This window comes from Excalfactoria chinensis, chromosome 2 (genome assembly GCF_039878825.1).
Source record: "Excalfactoria chinensis isolate bCotChi1 chromosome 2, bCotChi1.hap2, whole genome shotgun sequence".
Classification (NCBI taxonomy): Eukaryota; Metazoa; Chordata; class Aves; order Galliformes; family Phasianidae; genus Excalfactoria; species Excalfactoria chinensis.
This window is the reverse complement of record NC_092826.1, coordinates 37548118-37560501: the sequence shown is the minus strand read 5'-3', so window position 1 is coordinate 37560501 and position 12384 is coordinate 37548118. Positions and strand designations below refer to the sequence as shown.

The 12384-nt window shown below is 41.4% G+C and overlaps 1 protein-coding gene across 3 annotated transcripts; it reads left to right on the top strand.

Annotated features, from left to right (window-relative positions):
* The first annotated feature begins 6734 nt into the window (after positions 1 to 6734).
* On the top strand, positions 6735 to 9459 carry NPBWR1 (neuropeptides B and W receptor 1). 3 transcript variants are annotated; one of them, XM_072329466.1, is made up of 3 exons: positions 6735 to 7058; positions 7164 to 7268; positions 7925 to 9459. In XM_072329466.1, exon 3 carries the CDS (start codon positions 8077 to 8079, stop codon positions 9070 to 9072), a length of 996 nt encoding a protein of 331 aa, XP_072185567.1. In that variant the 5' UTR covers positions 6735 to 7058; positions 7164 to 7268; positions 7925 to 8076; the 3' UTR covers positions 9073 to 9459. The 3 variants fall into 3 exon arrangements, with proteins under 3 accessions (XP_072185567.1, XP_072185570.1, XP_072185569.1); XM_072329469.1 differs by lacking the exon at positions 6735 to 7058 and having other exon boundaries at positions 7075 to 7268; positions 8060 to 9452; XM_072329468.1 differs by lacking the exon at positions 6735 to 7058 and having other exon boundaries at positions 7075 to 7268; positions 7922 to 9452.
* Positions 9460 to 12384: the final 2925 nt, after the last annotated feature.

The window sequence follows — 12384 nt, the reverse complement described above, 5'->3', positions numbered from 1 at the left end:
TAATGTAGACATCCTTGGAATAAAGCAAAAAAAAAAAAAAAAAAAAAAAAAAAAAAAAAAAAAAAAAAAGATGATAAATATGAAAACCTAAACTGAAGGCACCATCTGTGAAAGATATGAGATGATTCAACATAAACATCATGCTACATATATTTATAGAACATACTGAAGAAAGTGTGGTGTGTTATCAACTAATGAATAACACTTTTGTAAGTAATGATGCTTCCTTTTAACAAGTTTACAGCCCTTTTGGTCTGATATTACCAGATTATTACTGCATTGCAGTAACAAAATTTATCTTAGAATGTAGTTTTTAAACATTATTATCCCAATTCAGTCCTATAATTAAATAGTTGGCAGTTTTAGTAGTGAGCTAGTCAAACCAACAGCAAATAAGAAAATTTAAGAGAGCAAGCTCGTTTGTGACAATAAGTTTGACAGAAGGAAAAAGTAAAAGAATGCAACAGTTCTTGTCAGCAAAAAGGAAAAATGCTACGTGGAAGCCAGAGGACAGAAATCTCAAAAAGCTCAGCAATATTCTGAGTTTCTAAAGTTCAGACAGTTTACCCAAGGAGCTTTCATTCTGAAAAGAGTAAAAGCCAAGAGTATAACTTGACTTTGATATCTCACATGTAAGAGCTAAAAATTTGACCTAGTTTTTTTGGATCTTGTACAAGACTGCCAGTAAATGAAGGACTGTACTTGCTCAATACAACCCTTCTTACTTGGAGAAGGCTCTGAGGAGACCTGACCGTGGCCTTCCAGTAAACAAAGGGAACCTACAGGAAAGCCGGGAAAGGACTTTTTGTAAGTGCAGATAGGTAGCAACAGGACTATGGGAAACAGCTTTAAACTGGAAGAGGATAGATTTAGACTAGATATTAGGATGAAATATTTTACCATGGCTGTGGTGAGACACTGGAACAGCTTGGCCTAGCAAGGTTATGAATGCAATCTCCCTGGAAGGACTCAAGGCCACAGACTATATAGGGCTTTGAGCAACCTGGTCTAGAAGGAGATATCCCTGCCTATGGCAAGGAAGGTGGAAGAAGAGGATCTTAAATGTCCTTTCCAACCAGAAGCCATTCTAGGATGAATTGCAGTCAAAGGTTATTGGGCATGACACAACTGAACTGACTAAATGATTCTACTGTGTCATCTTGAAACAGAAGATCAGAGAAGTGTCAACGTGCCAACAGTTGTAGCTTTGTGTTCTTATAAGTCACACTGCTACATGCTACCTGGGTAAACTATCTCCAGTAACTCATTCCTTTCTAATTTATAGCATAAGGTATAGACACAGTGATAAAATCCACACACTTAGTCCTAACACAAGTTGCAGAATGTAATTTCTGCCTTTTCCTTCCAAAAAAACTGAGCAAGACTCCTCTGAGAGTTACATGACAGAAGAGTGTGATGCAAAATAGAAGAGGTAACAATTCAGTATGGTATAAGGGAAGAGTTATTCACAGTGAAGGTGATAGAGCACCAGAACCAGTGCCTAGCAAGGCTACAGAGTCTTCATCCCTGAGATATTCAAAACATAGGGGAAGGTGCTGATCAACCTGATCCAATTTTGAAGGAGGCATTGTTTTTTTGTTTGTTTGTTTTTTCCCCAATTAGAGAGGAGCTCCATACGATCCTACTACTTCAAGTTCCACAGTTTTATGAGGCTTATGCATGATAAGGAGGATAAAGTGTCTATATTATGCGCTATGTTTTTTACTGGGGAAGGGAAAGGAGAATGACTGTTCTGCCAGGGTCCATTTATCATGTTTTGGAGAACTAAGATTTCTTCCCTCAGCACTGGATGTTATTTCATGTCACATCTGATGCCAGTGAGTCCTTCTCTCTTGAAGAATTATTCACAGAACAAGGTGAATTCCACAGTGCATGCACCTTTCCTGGTTTATTATACAGGTGGATATGAATTCAGTCAACAGGGGAAAGTAAGAAGAATATGAAAGATAACAATACTAAAAAGCGTCGAAACTTAGGGCTGAAATTTGTCTATCTCCCCACCTTTTCCTTCCTTCACTTTGCAAGTTAAGTTTCAAAGTTTCAGTGTAGACGTTACAGCCATGGAACAAAACCCCATACTGATGGGGTCATAATCATGTTTCCTAATTTGTTGTTAAGGAACAAATTCTGACACCCTAGACAGCTAATCTTAAAGGGACAAAAAGTCATTCTCAAATTCCACAAACAAAGCAATCCCAGCCAGGAGTGGTCATAATCCAGTTTGAGTCACCTGACTGATTTAAGATATTCTTCATAGTTTCCTTCAGTGAACCCTGACTCAGTACTTTTCACAAGCCAAACCCTCTAGCTTACTCAGACATCTTTAACTGACATCATTCTGTTGTATTTTTATTTTTGTTCAAGATGAAACTTAAATAATTCTGCAGTTTAGTTGCTGTAATTACCTGTTTTTCTTATGTTCCTTACAGTCTTTGAGTTTCAGTCATCAGAAGAGCACTCAAGTCTTCCAGAAGTTCAACAGGTGAATTTCTAATTATACTTACTGCAGTTTCATAGCTTACTTTTGGTTCTACAAGTGGATGACTTTTCCCTAACACTCTGCTAAAATCTATTTCAATTTCTCATGCTAAAACAAAGCCATTGAGGAATTTATGAAACTAATCTTTGGTAGAACAAGAAGTACACTATTTAGTTTAAGCCATTAAGGTCCTGAGAACCTGTAAAAGTCTACGGAAACAGTACTACAGTATTCAGACACAGAAGAGGTCATCACATCAGAAAGTGATGTTTTCAGCATCCTCTTCAGGGCAGGAAAATAACTAATATATTTAAAATCATAGCAAAAAAAAACATGAGAATAGATTGCACTGAGCAAATTACCTGGAGGAGCTGAGAACTTGCCATCACTGAATGCTTTTTAAAAGGATAGGCTGATCTTCATTTCACTCTGTATTCAGGCAGGTATATTCCTCTGCATATAATAGATGGATGGAAGACAATGGATTAATAGATTTACAGTAGGAATAAAAAAGTATTCAAACTTCAACATCTTTGAATTCTTACCCTTCCTTGAGTTGCTAACACCATCAAGTATACTTTATAGTAAGTCTCAAAGGCAGAAAATGAATATGCTGTATTATTTCAGAAGCTGCATCCTAGCTCCACTGCTGAGCTATCTTCCACACTGACTTATAACTTCTCTTTGCAGGAATGCCTTATGTGGCTTTTTTCTTCCCACTTGAGTTCACTGAAGTTCTTCAAGACTCACTCAGTTACCAGTGGGAGGGATCCGTCTCATGACTTTGGACAGCAGGAGGAAGGGGTACATTCTGAAATTCAGAAATGGACTAATTGAGGAGGTACAAGATTTGCAGGCTGTGGTAATTCATTAAATTATTTTTATTTGTCTGCTACTTGTCTAGGTCAGCAGATAATGATATCGGAGTTTCATGAAGAAGTAATTATGCTCAAAGAAAAAGACCTCTGACTTTTCTTTAGCCCTCAACTTGGACAGCATGAGCTTCTTAAAGTATTCATAAGAAAGCACAGCTAGAGATATTCTGTATGCACAAATAATGATTACATAGTGTTTTCTCAGAGCATAAAAATATGATGTTAATATTTCTAATGACTAGCTGGCACTACAGTTGTCAGCAGGCATAGCTCCACCAGCCATAATAGGGTCATACTTCATTGACCAAGAAATAGATATGGTCTATAGGTTTTAATGTCTTCCTGAGGACCTGCTCTGACTATTAGACTAGACTTACAAATCCTGAAAGTCTTAACTTACAGGGCTTCTTGGGTTATTCCTAACATTGCTCCTTTATCTTCACTTTCAGCTGAGAGTAAGATGCTCACTTCGCCTGCTGAGCCATTGACACACATGCTCTGGACTGGACATATCCCCACAAGGACAAAAGTATGGAGTATCTAAGTTTTTAGACATCATCAATAAAAGTTCAAATTCAAGTCTCTGGATTAATTCTTGTTTTTCCTCGCTTTCCTATTTCAACCTCACTTTGAGTTTACCAATAACAACATAACAGAACAGAGAATAACATCCATAATTCAGGGGACAAATGCAAGGGGTATTCACCACCTCAGATATCAGTCAACAGTCCTACAGAAAAAGCTAGCTTGTGCCATTAAGGTTACACAACATTCCCTCAGCTGTGAGCCACCTTTAACACAAACCATAAGTTATCTGATCCACTATACTCTTTTCTTCCTGTCTTCACAGTCAACTCTCCAGTGCCGATAGTTACAAATAGCTTCTCTTTCCCTAGGCTAATGGCAACCCAACCAGCTTTCACATTAAATAAATAAATAAAGCACTAAAACAGAACAAAGAAAAACATTAAGAACTCAGACTTAAAAGGCAGAAACAAGTGAAGTAAAATAAAACTTATCTTCCACTCTCTCCTGTATTGCATAGGAAAGTTTTTAGATCATCCATGGACATCAAATCACAGGGATTAGTAAAGAAAAAACTGAAAAATAACTAGCTGAACTGACAAATAAGTGATGCAGAAATCAGTACCTCACTAGCATACAGCAAACAGCTCTAATCAGCAACATACAAAAACAGTTTAGTGGACATGCTGTTGATGCTTCAATTTAATAACTATGGTCACGAAGGGGAAGGGGAAGAAGCTACTTACCTTCCAAAGGCCTTAGACTAACAGGAACACCCAGCAAGTTACCTTATCTGGGAAGAGGTGGAGCCAGGATCCACCCCTTCTGCTCACTCAGGTTCATTACTTGCACCTGAGCTCCTCTGGGTCTGCCCTCAATTACTGTTCCAAGCCATTACTTAGCATTTCTGCTACAAACACATTCTGATAGAGTAAATGCTCAGCTACAAAACACATTTTTCAACATAGTCATCACCATCAGCTGAACACTTATTAGTCTTTTCTTTACATAAAACATAAAGGGAATCTTTTTTTCTCTATTTCATTCTTAAAAGTTTCCCTCCCATGTACCTAACCCTTATATCTATTTCAACAAAATGGGACCACTTACAAAACAATGGTTATGGAGTTTTGTTTTCAGCTTAAGGATTTGCATGAAATAGATATAAATTGTTAAGAAAATAAGGTTGCTGATTGCTCACAACTATATATATGTGTGTGTGTGTAATAAGCATAATGTAATGATGTAGAATAAAGGGTGGAATGTCATGGTTTTGCAATTTTGTAATTTTGCCATCAGTATTCCACATCATAACATCATGTTAAGCATAGATAACTTTGACGAATCTGCTGCTCACAAAAGAAGACTGAATGTCCCAGAGAACACATACTAGGTCACTCATATGACAAGGACTCTGTGTAATCTCACTTCAGTGCTGGACTCGCTCTCTTGGACCATGCCAGCCAGGGGGGAGCTGTGTGGGAGCGTTCCAGCCGTTTCACCTAGAGTTACAGTAGGCCTCTCGGTTTCGGGACTCACTCTCTCTTATTTTACTTGTAAGCCTTAATTCCAATTATATTGTATTATATTGTGTTGTTCTGTATTCCGATATAGTATTTAGTAAAATAGTGTGCCTCCTTAGATCATTGCCGCTGTATTTATTTTCCTTTTCCCTTTTTCCTTTTGGGATAGCGGCCCTGCAGGCTGTCTATACCCCTGTCATGGGTGCAGGTAGATTTTAGGTTAACCCATGACATTGTAATAAACAATTTGGATTGTTCACATCTGAGTCCGTGCCTCAAACACTGCAAGCCTGTTCCAGCACAAGCACATCACCAATCTCATAATAAAGAACTGCCCCTGACATACAACCTAAATCTTCCCTCCTTCAACTTAATACCATTTCCCCTTGTCCTTGTCCCCTAACCCTAACACTAATCCTAATCCAGCCCTAACCCTAACCCTAAATCACCAGAAATCATAGAATCATAGGATGGTTTGAATTGGAAGGGACCTTTAAGATCATCTAGTTCCAACCCCCCGCTATAGGCAGGGACAACTCCCTCTAGACCAAATCAAAGACCAAAGGAAAAGGTGATCTCCTAGAGTTTTGATTGCATCCAATATTTAACAATGCAATTATGGCAGAAAGGCGCAAAGCTGATACTTTCTCTTTCTCTCCCTCCTTTTTTTTTTTTTTTTTTTTTTCCTTTTCTTTGTGCTGTTGAAGTACAAAGAATGCAGAAAAAGGATCAAAGCACCACGGCAGACCTGCAACCTAGATTTGATGTCACTGTCATGGGAGCTCATAAGTATGTGAACAGCTTTCTGTTTCTGTTATGGAAGGCAAAAATCACAGAGCATATAGTGTATTCTGTACTGCTAAGCACCACTTGTTTTGTATCTACAAGTGGTATATAATAAAAGACAAACAGTTTTCTATGCTTATACTTTTAAATCCATTTACTGATTGATTGGTTTGCTTGAATTCTCTTATTTGTGAAATCCCAGTGATCTAAGTAACTGTGTATCAGGGCATGAGACAGTCACAGCTGTGCTTCTCTCTCTCTCCATGTTGCTAGCTCAGAGGTACTGAAGAATTCTGCCAAACTATCTGACAAAAGAAAGCATGAACTACGATATTAGCTTCGGGCATGTAGTCAGTACTGCTGGTCACACCACAAAAGGCACTGTTTTCACTTCTGGTGTAAAAGATGCAAAATTGTATCAGATATACCCCGAGCCCACGAAATTCAATCTCTTTTAAGCAGGAACACACATAAAGCTGAAGCCAGATAGATAAATACTCCGTGTTCTTTCTGGGAAAACAGGGTAATCAAGAGCTCTGAATTACCCTTTAAAAAAGATTGCCTCCCGCGGGGGTCCATGCAAGTCTGCCGTTATCTCAGCATGACAGTAGGAAAGTGAAAAGGTATAAGAGCTCCCGTCGGTGCATCCCGCTTCACTCCGCACCCGTGGGATCGAGTCGACGGGCGCAGCACCGCCCGTGGGAGCGCAGCCGCGGACGCCCCGGGACCGGGCGGGGGGATGCGGCGCGTCCAGACCCCGGACCACAGACAGATGCCACCTAGAGCTCGGATTTCTCCCACCTTCCCTGTGCTGCGATCCGCCGCCGTCGGGAGGAGATGCGACTTGAGGTAACTGCCCCCCAAACTCCTTTTTTTCCCCCCCTGGGAAAGCTTCAGCTCCTGAATTTTGCACGTTCCTCTCCGCGGTTACCGCTGCCTGCCCGTTGTTCGTAGATCGAGCACGCGTTTAATTCCCGGCCGTGCTTAGGATCCGGCTAAGAAACGGCATCGGTGCACCCTGGGTTGCCTCCGGTTCCTGGTCACAGCCGCCGGGGAGAGGTGAGCCTTCTCTTTCTCTGTTTTCAATGCGCTCAGCCCAGGGGTAGTGGGTGGGGTGGATTATTTTCGAGGATGGAGAAAGACTGTAGATGTAACCCCCCTTTACAACACTAAACTTTAGCAACCATCTCACATCCTGCTACCCTGGCCCCAGGGCTCTCCACTTCCCATCTCTCAGCTCCAAGAATCCTAGAGACACCAGATCCCCTCTTTTGGGCTCATGTCTTGGCAGTTATGCCTTGGAGAGTCACCCTGAACCCATGTGTGAATGGAGCTTCAGAGAGGGACTGGAGAACCCTGCAAGGGGTCACCATAAGGTGGTGCAGAACTCAGCTCTGCCTTCATCATGCCCAGCCTGTTAGAATCTTAGAATCATAGAATAGCCTGGGCTGAAAAGGACCTCAAAGATCATCTAATTTCAACCCCCCTGCCATGGGCAGGGTTGCCAACCACTAGACCAGGCTGCCCAAAGCCACATCCAGCCTGGCCATGAATACATCCAGGGATAGAGCATCCACAGCCTCCCTGGGCAACCTTTTCAGTTAGCTTGGGCAGAGGTCAAGGGCAGTCAGAAGGGACTGCCCCTGCTGTGACAGGACAGTGGGACCTTCTGCCAGCAGCTGAGCCCTCAATTGATGTCCCCTTGCTCCCAGCAGGACAACTCTGGTGGAACGCACATGGGAGCAGAAGGGAAGACACTGGTGGCTGGATGCTTTCAAGGAAGCAAGCTTGAGAATAACCAGGTTCCTTGCCTTTCTATATCACTTCCAAGCCCTTCTTGCCGCCAGCAGGTCTCTCTGCTGTGACCATGGAAAATACCTCTCTCTCTGAGCTCAATTCTTCATGTGTGGCTGGGCACACAGACTGTGGAAGGAGAGGAGATGTGGAGCTGAATATTCCCACTCCCCCACCAAGCCCCAGCTCCTACATCACTATGCCTGTCATCTATTCCATCATCTGTGCTGTGGGACTGACAGGTAACACTGTTGTCATCTATGTAATCCTCAAAGCCCCGAAGATGAAGACAGTCACCAACATCTTCATCCTCAATTTAGCCATTGCTGATGAGCTTTTTACCTTGGTGCTGCCCATCAACATTGCTGACTACCTGCTCCTACAGTGGCCCTTTGGAGAATTCATGTGCAAGCTCATCATCTCCATAGACCAGTACAATATTTTCTCCAGCATCTACTTCCTCACCATTATGAGTGTTGACCGCTACCTTGTTGTAGTGGCCACCACCAAGTCCAGGAAGATGTCTTACCGCACCTACCGAGCTGCCAAGATTGTAAGCCTCTGCATCTGGTCCTTCGTCACAGTCATCATCCTGCCCTTCACTGTCTTTGCTAAGGTACACGAGGAACAGGGGCGCTCCCAGTGTGTTTTTGTATTCCCTCATCCTGAAAGCATGTGGTGGAAAGGCAGTCGGATCTACACCCTTATCTTAGGCTTTGCTATCCCAGTGTCCACCATCTGCATCCTCTATACCATTATGTTGTGCAGACTGAGACGTGTGCATCTTCATAGCAATGCAAAAGCCCTGGATAAAGCCAAAAAAAAAGTGACAATGATGGTGGTTGTCATCCTGGCTGTGTGTCTGTTCTGCTGGACACCCTATCACCTCAGCACAGTGGTGGCCCTCACCACAGACATCCCACAAACTCCTCAGATTGTTGGGATCTCCTACTTCATCACTAGCTTGAGTTATGCCAACAGCTGTTTCAACCCTTTCTTGTACGCCTTTCTGGATGACAGTTTCCGGAGGAGTTTTCGCAAACTGATGGACTGCAAAACAACCTCATAGAGCCAACACGATACTCCCTCTTGTATGTCCCTCTCACTGTTGTCTGCTTTTTCTGAGGCTCTCAAGCCCAGAGAGTGCTTTTGCTCCAGCATCCCTGGACTGATGGTCCACAGTGCTTCAGTTTCACTGCCCGAAATACAAACTGGGGACAGATGGGTCAATCTCAACTTTCTAGCACCTATTTCCTCAGCACTGCTTTCTGTCTCTTTTGCTAGTGTTTGTTTTTTCCCTTCTCTCTAATGCGCTTTCTGTCCTAACTTGATAGCTCACACAGCTGCAGCAGATCCCTTTTCCATTTTAAAATGTATTTCCTTGTGAGCTTAAGCCATATGACTGTCACTGGAGATTTGCAAAGCCAAATAAAGGTGTTTTGTTAAGTGTCTTGCTTAATGATTCCCCAGCCTCCTTCATATCCTCCTTACCTACTTACCAAAACTCTCACAAAGTTAACAGTACTGAAAAAGGCTCAGCTCCAAAGGATAAACAATAAACCAAGGTATTGGGTAGGGAATATATCAAGGGGAAAAAAAAACAAGACACTGAGGTTATTTCATTTCACAAGAAAATGAGACCAATGGGAGCTGGCAAGAATGACTTTGGTCTGGCATTAGGAATGAGCAGTCTGTCACTGGTGAATAAAACAGCTAGAAGCAGGTTTAGAATCCACTGTGGAACAAAGTAGTTCACAGTTGTATTTTCAGGATTATTATTTTTATTTATTTTTTTTCTCCAGAATTGATGTTCACTTTATTATTTATCATATATTTATGGACAATCACCTTCTCACACATAATTTTATTTCAGCCCTATAAAATGAAGGTATTTTCTATACATATTGGCCCTACTACCATGTGAGGAAGATTCTGACTTCTTCCCTACAAATGATAAATGAGTAGATTTTAGATTACTTCTAAGAGTAAGGAAGAGGAGAGAAAGTATCTCCTCTTCAGTGGAAATTTCACTAGCATTCACGTGTCTACACACTGAGCAAAGAGGCTTTTTTCTCTTTTGTCCTATGTTAGCCCTTCAAGGAAGACTAAATAAAAGTATGAAATACTATGAAAACAATTGCAGTCTCTTAGCATTATCTCATCTTAATGGCCTTCCTTGTACTTTTCCCTAGGAGAGTAACATTTATTTGTTTTATTCAGATTTCCCCCTCCACTGAGTGCAGAGAGGCAGAAACATGCAGTACAAGAGTTGCATTTTCACTTACATGGGAAAGGAGGATGGGTTTCAGGAGGTCCATAAGGATCCATGTGGCTCATGCTCAGATTTTCAGCTGCCTCCTAAGAGTCCTTGGCAGCAGGTCCCTTCCCACTGCTGCAACCTAATCCTCTGCTACAGACATGTGAAATGTTTCTTCTATCACATCCTTCCAAAAAGACCCCAAACAAGAACTTTACTTTCATATTGCAGCAATTTCACAAACTCTGATATATTACAGTGTCATGTAACAGTGTTGTTGAATAAATCATTTCCTTTTACAAGTCACTAATGTCCTGTGAAGCAGCCAGTGCTAATTTCAATGCCCGTTCCAGCTGTAATGGAAATGGAAGGATTACTCTGGGGAACAGTTGTGTCTAATTCAACTTCCCTGAAGCCAGTAGGGAGCATGTGATTGATTTCTATCAGGCACAGAGGCTGTCCTTTGACAGAGCAAGTCCAGAAAGTGTTGAGAACGAACTTACAGATGCATGCTGCAGGAACTGCTGTGCCTGTCTTCATCTTGCTGCCCAAAAGGAAAGGTAATTATCTTTTCCCCACAGCTGTCTGTTGTTTCAGCTATGCTTGTAACTCATAATGATGTCTCTCTTTGGTTGACCACTTGCTGTGCAAGTCTGTGTATCTCAGCATTTTCCTTCACTGGATGCACCTTCTGACATGTTACACCGCATGGACCAAAAATAAAAGTCTGTCTTCATTCAGGCTATCCGTCTGTACACACACTTCTGTCTCATCAAGTCTGCAACGTTACTTGTGTGAACTTTGTGTGCAGTTTTGAAACTAAAGCACATTGCTTGATGAAAAGATATTTTTCAGGATTTCTGTGCTTTCATTGCTTGCTGATCCTTCCCTGGAAACTGAAGAATGCAGGTGAAATATGTTTGTAGGGTATTTGTTTTTGGTGTGTGTGTATGCTTTTTTGGGGGCAAAACAATCACCTTAGAAGGAGTGGCACAGATAGAGCATTGCTCCTGTTATCCATCACATGAAAATGCTGACAATGCTGCTACGTTTGTCTTATCACTGTCTGGAACTTCTATTTACTGTAGAAATGTTACTGATAATTAAAGTGTTTTTTAGCGTGTTTTTGCAAAACTTGATCTTCACAGACATATTTAATACATTTCTGAGATGGTCAATTGACACTAATAGTCAACCTTTTTGTCTTCCTCATACTCTGTTCTTGTTCACCCACATGTGAAGTGCCATACATTGCCACCTTTCTTGTGTTTTCCATTGTCTTGCACTGCTTGTCTTTTTTTTTTTCATCAAAAACAGAAAAATGCAAACATAGCATCACCTGTGGTAAATACAATCCTTCCATAAATTCTTTCTCAACCCGTCCTTAATAGCAGATTGACCATCTGAGAAGAATTCAGTGTTTCCCCAAATGCCTGGGGTTTTCCTGTGACACACTGATGCTTGAGATTCAGCTTTGGGCACTTCAGTTTGGCAGCTGTGTATAGGAGTAAGGTGAGGCTGGACAGCCTGGGAAATGCCTCCTCTGATTTGCAGAGCCTCAACATTAAAGCAAGCAATTCATATATTTTCTTCTAATGTGTGCCCTGTTTAATTGGAAACAGAACATTCTGGAGGAGTACAAACATCATCAAAACTAGCTTTTAGCAAGAGAGAGAGAGGTCAGATCTTTAGCTTTGCTTGTCTGCAAGGATAATTTAGTGCTCTCTAGAAACTAAACTTTGACTCCCACAGCAGAACTAGAGGGTAATACCTCTGCAAAATTTGCACCCCATAAATCTTTGTACTTCTTGTACAGGAGAAGGATTTATGCTCCTGTTCAGTCCCTACTTAACCAGCCATAATGAAATTCAGTAGGATCACATCTTGGTACAGCATAGTTGCTGTGAAGATGTATTTATGAAAATAAGTAAAATATAAAATGAATCAGTATAATTTTTTTGTGTGACCTACAGCTGACACCACAGATGGATAAGAGAAGGCCCACACAACATCAGGCTTCAGCAACCCTTATGAATGAGTCCAGGAAAGGAATACTCCAGGCTCTGTCTGTATAAACAGTATGCATAGTAAGAAGAGCTCAAGGCAGACCAGCTCATGACAGTC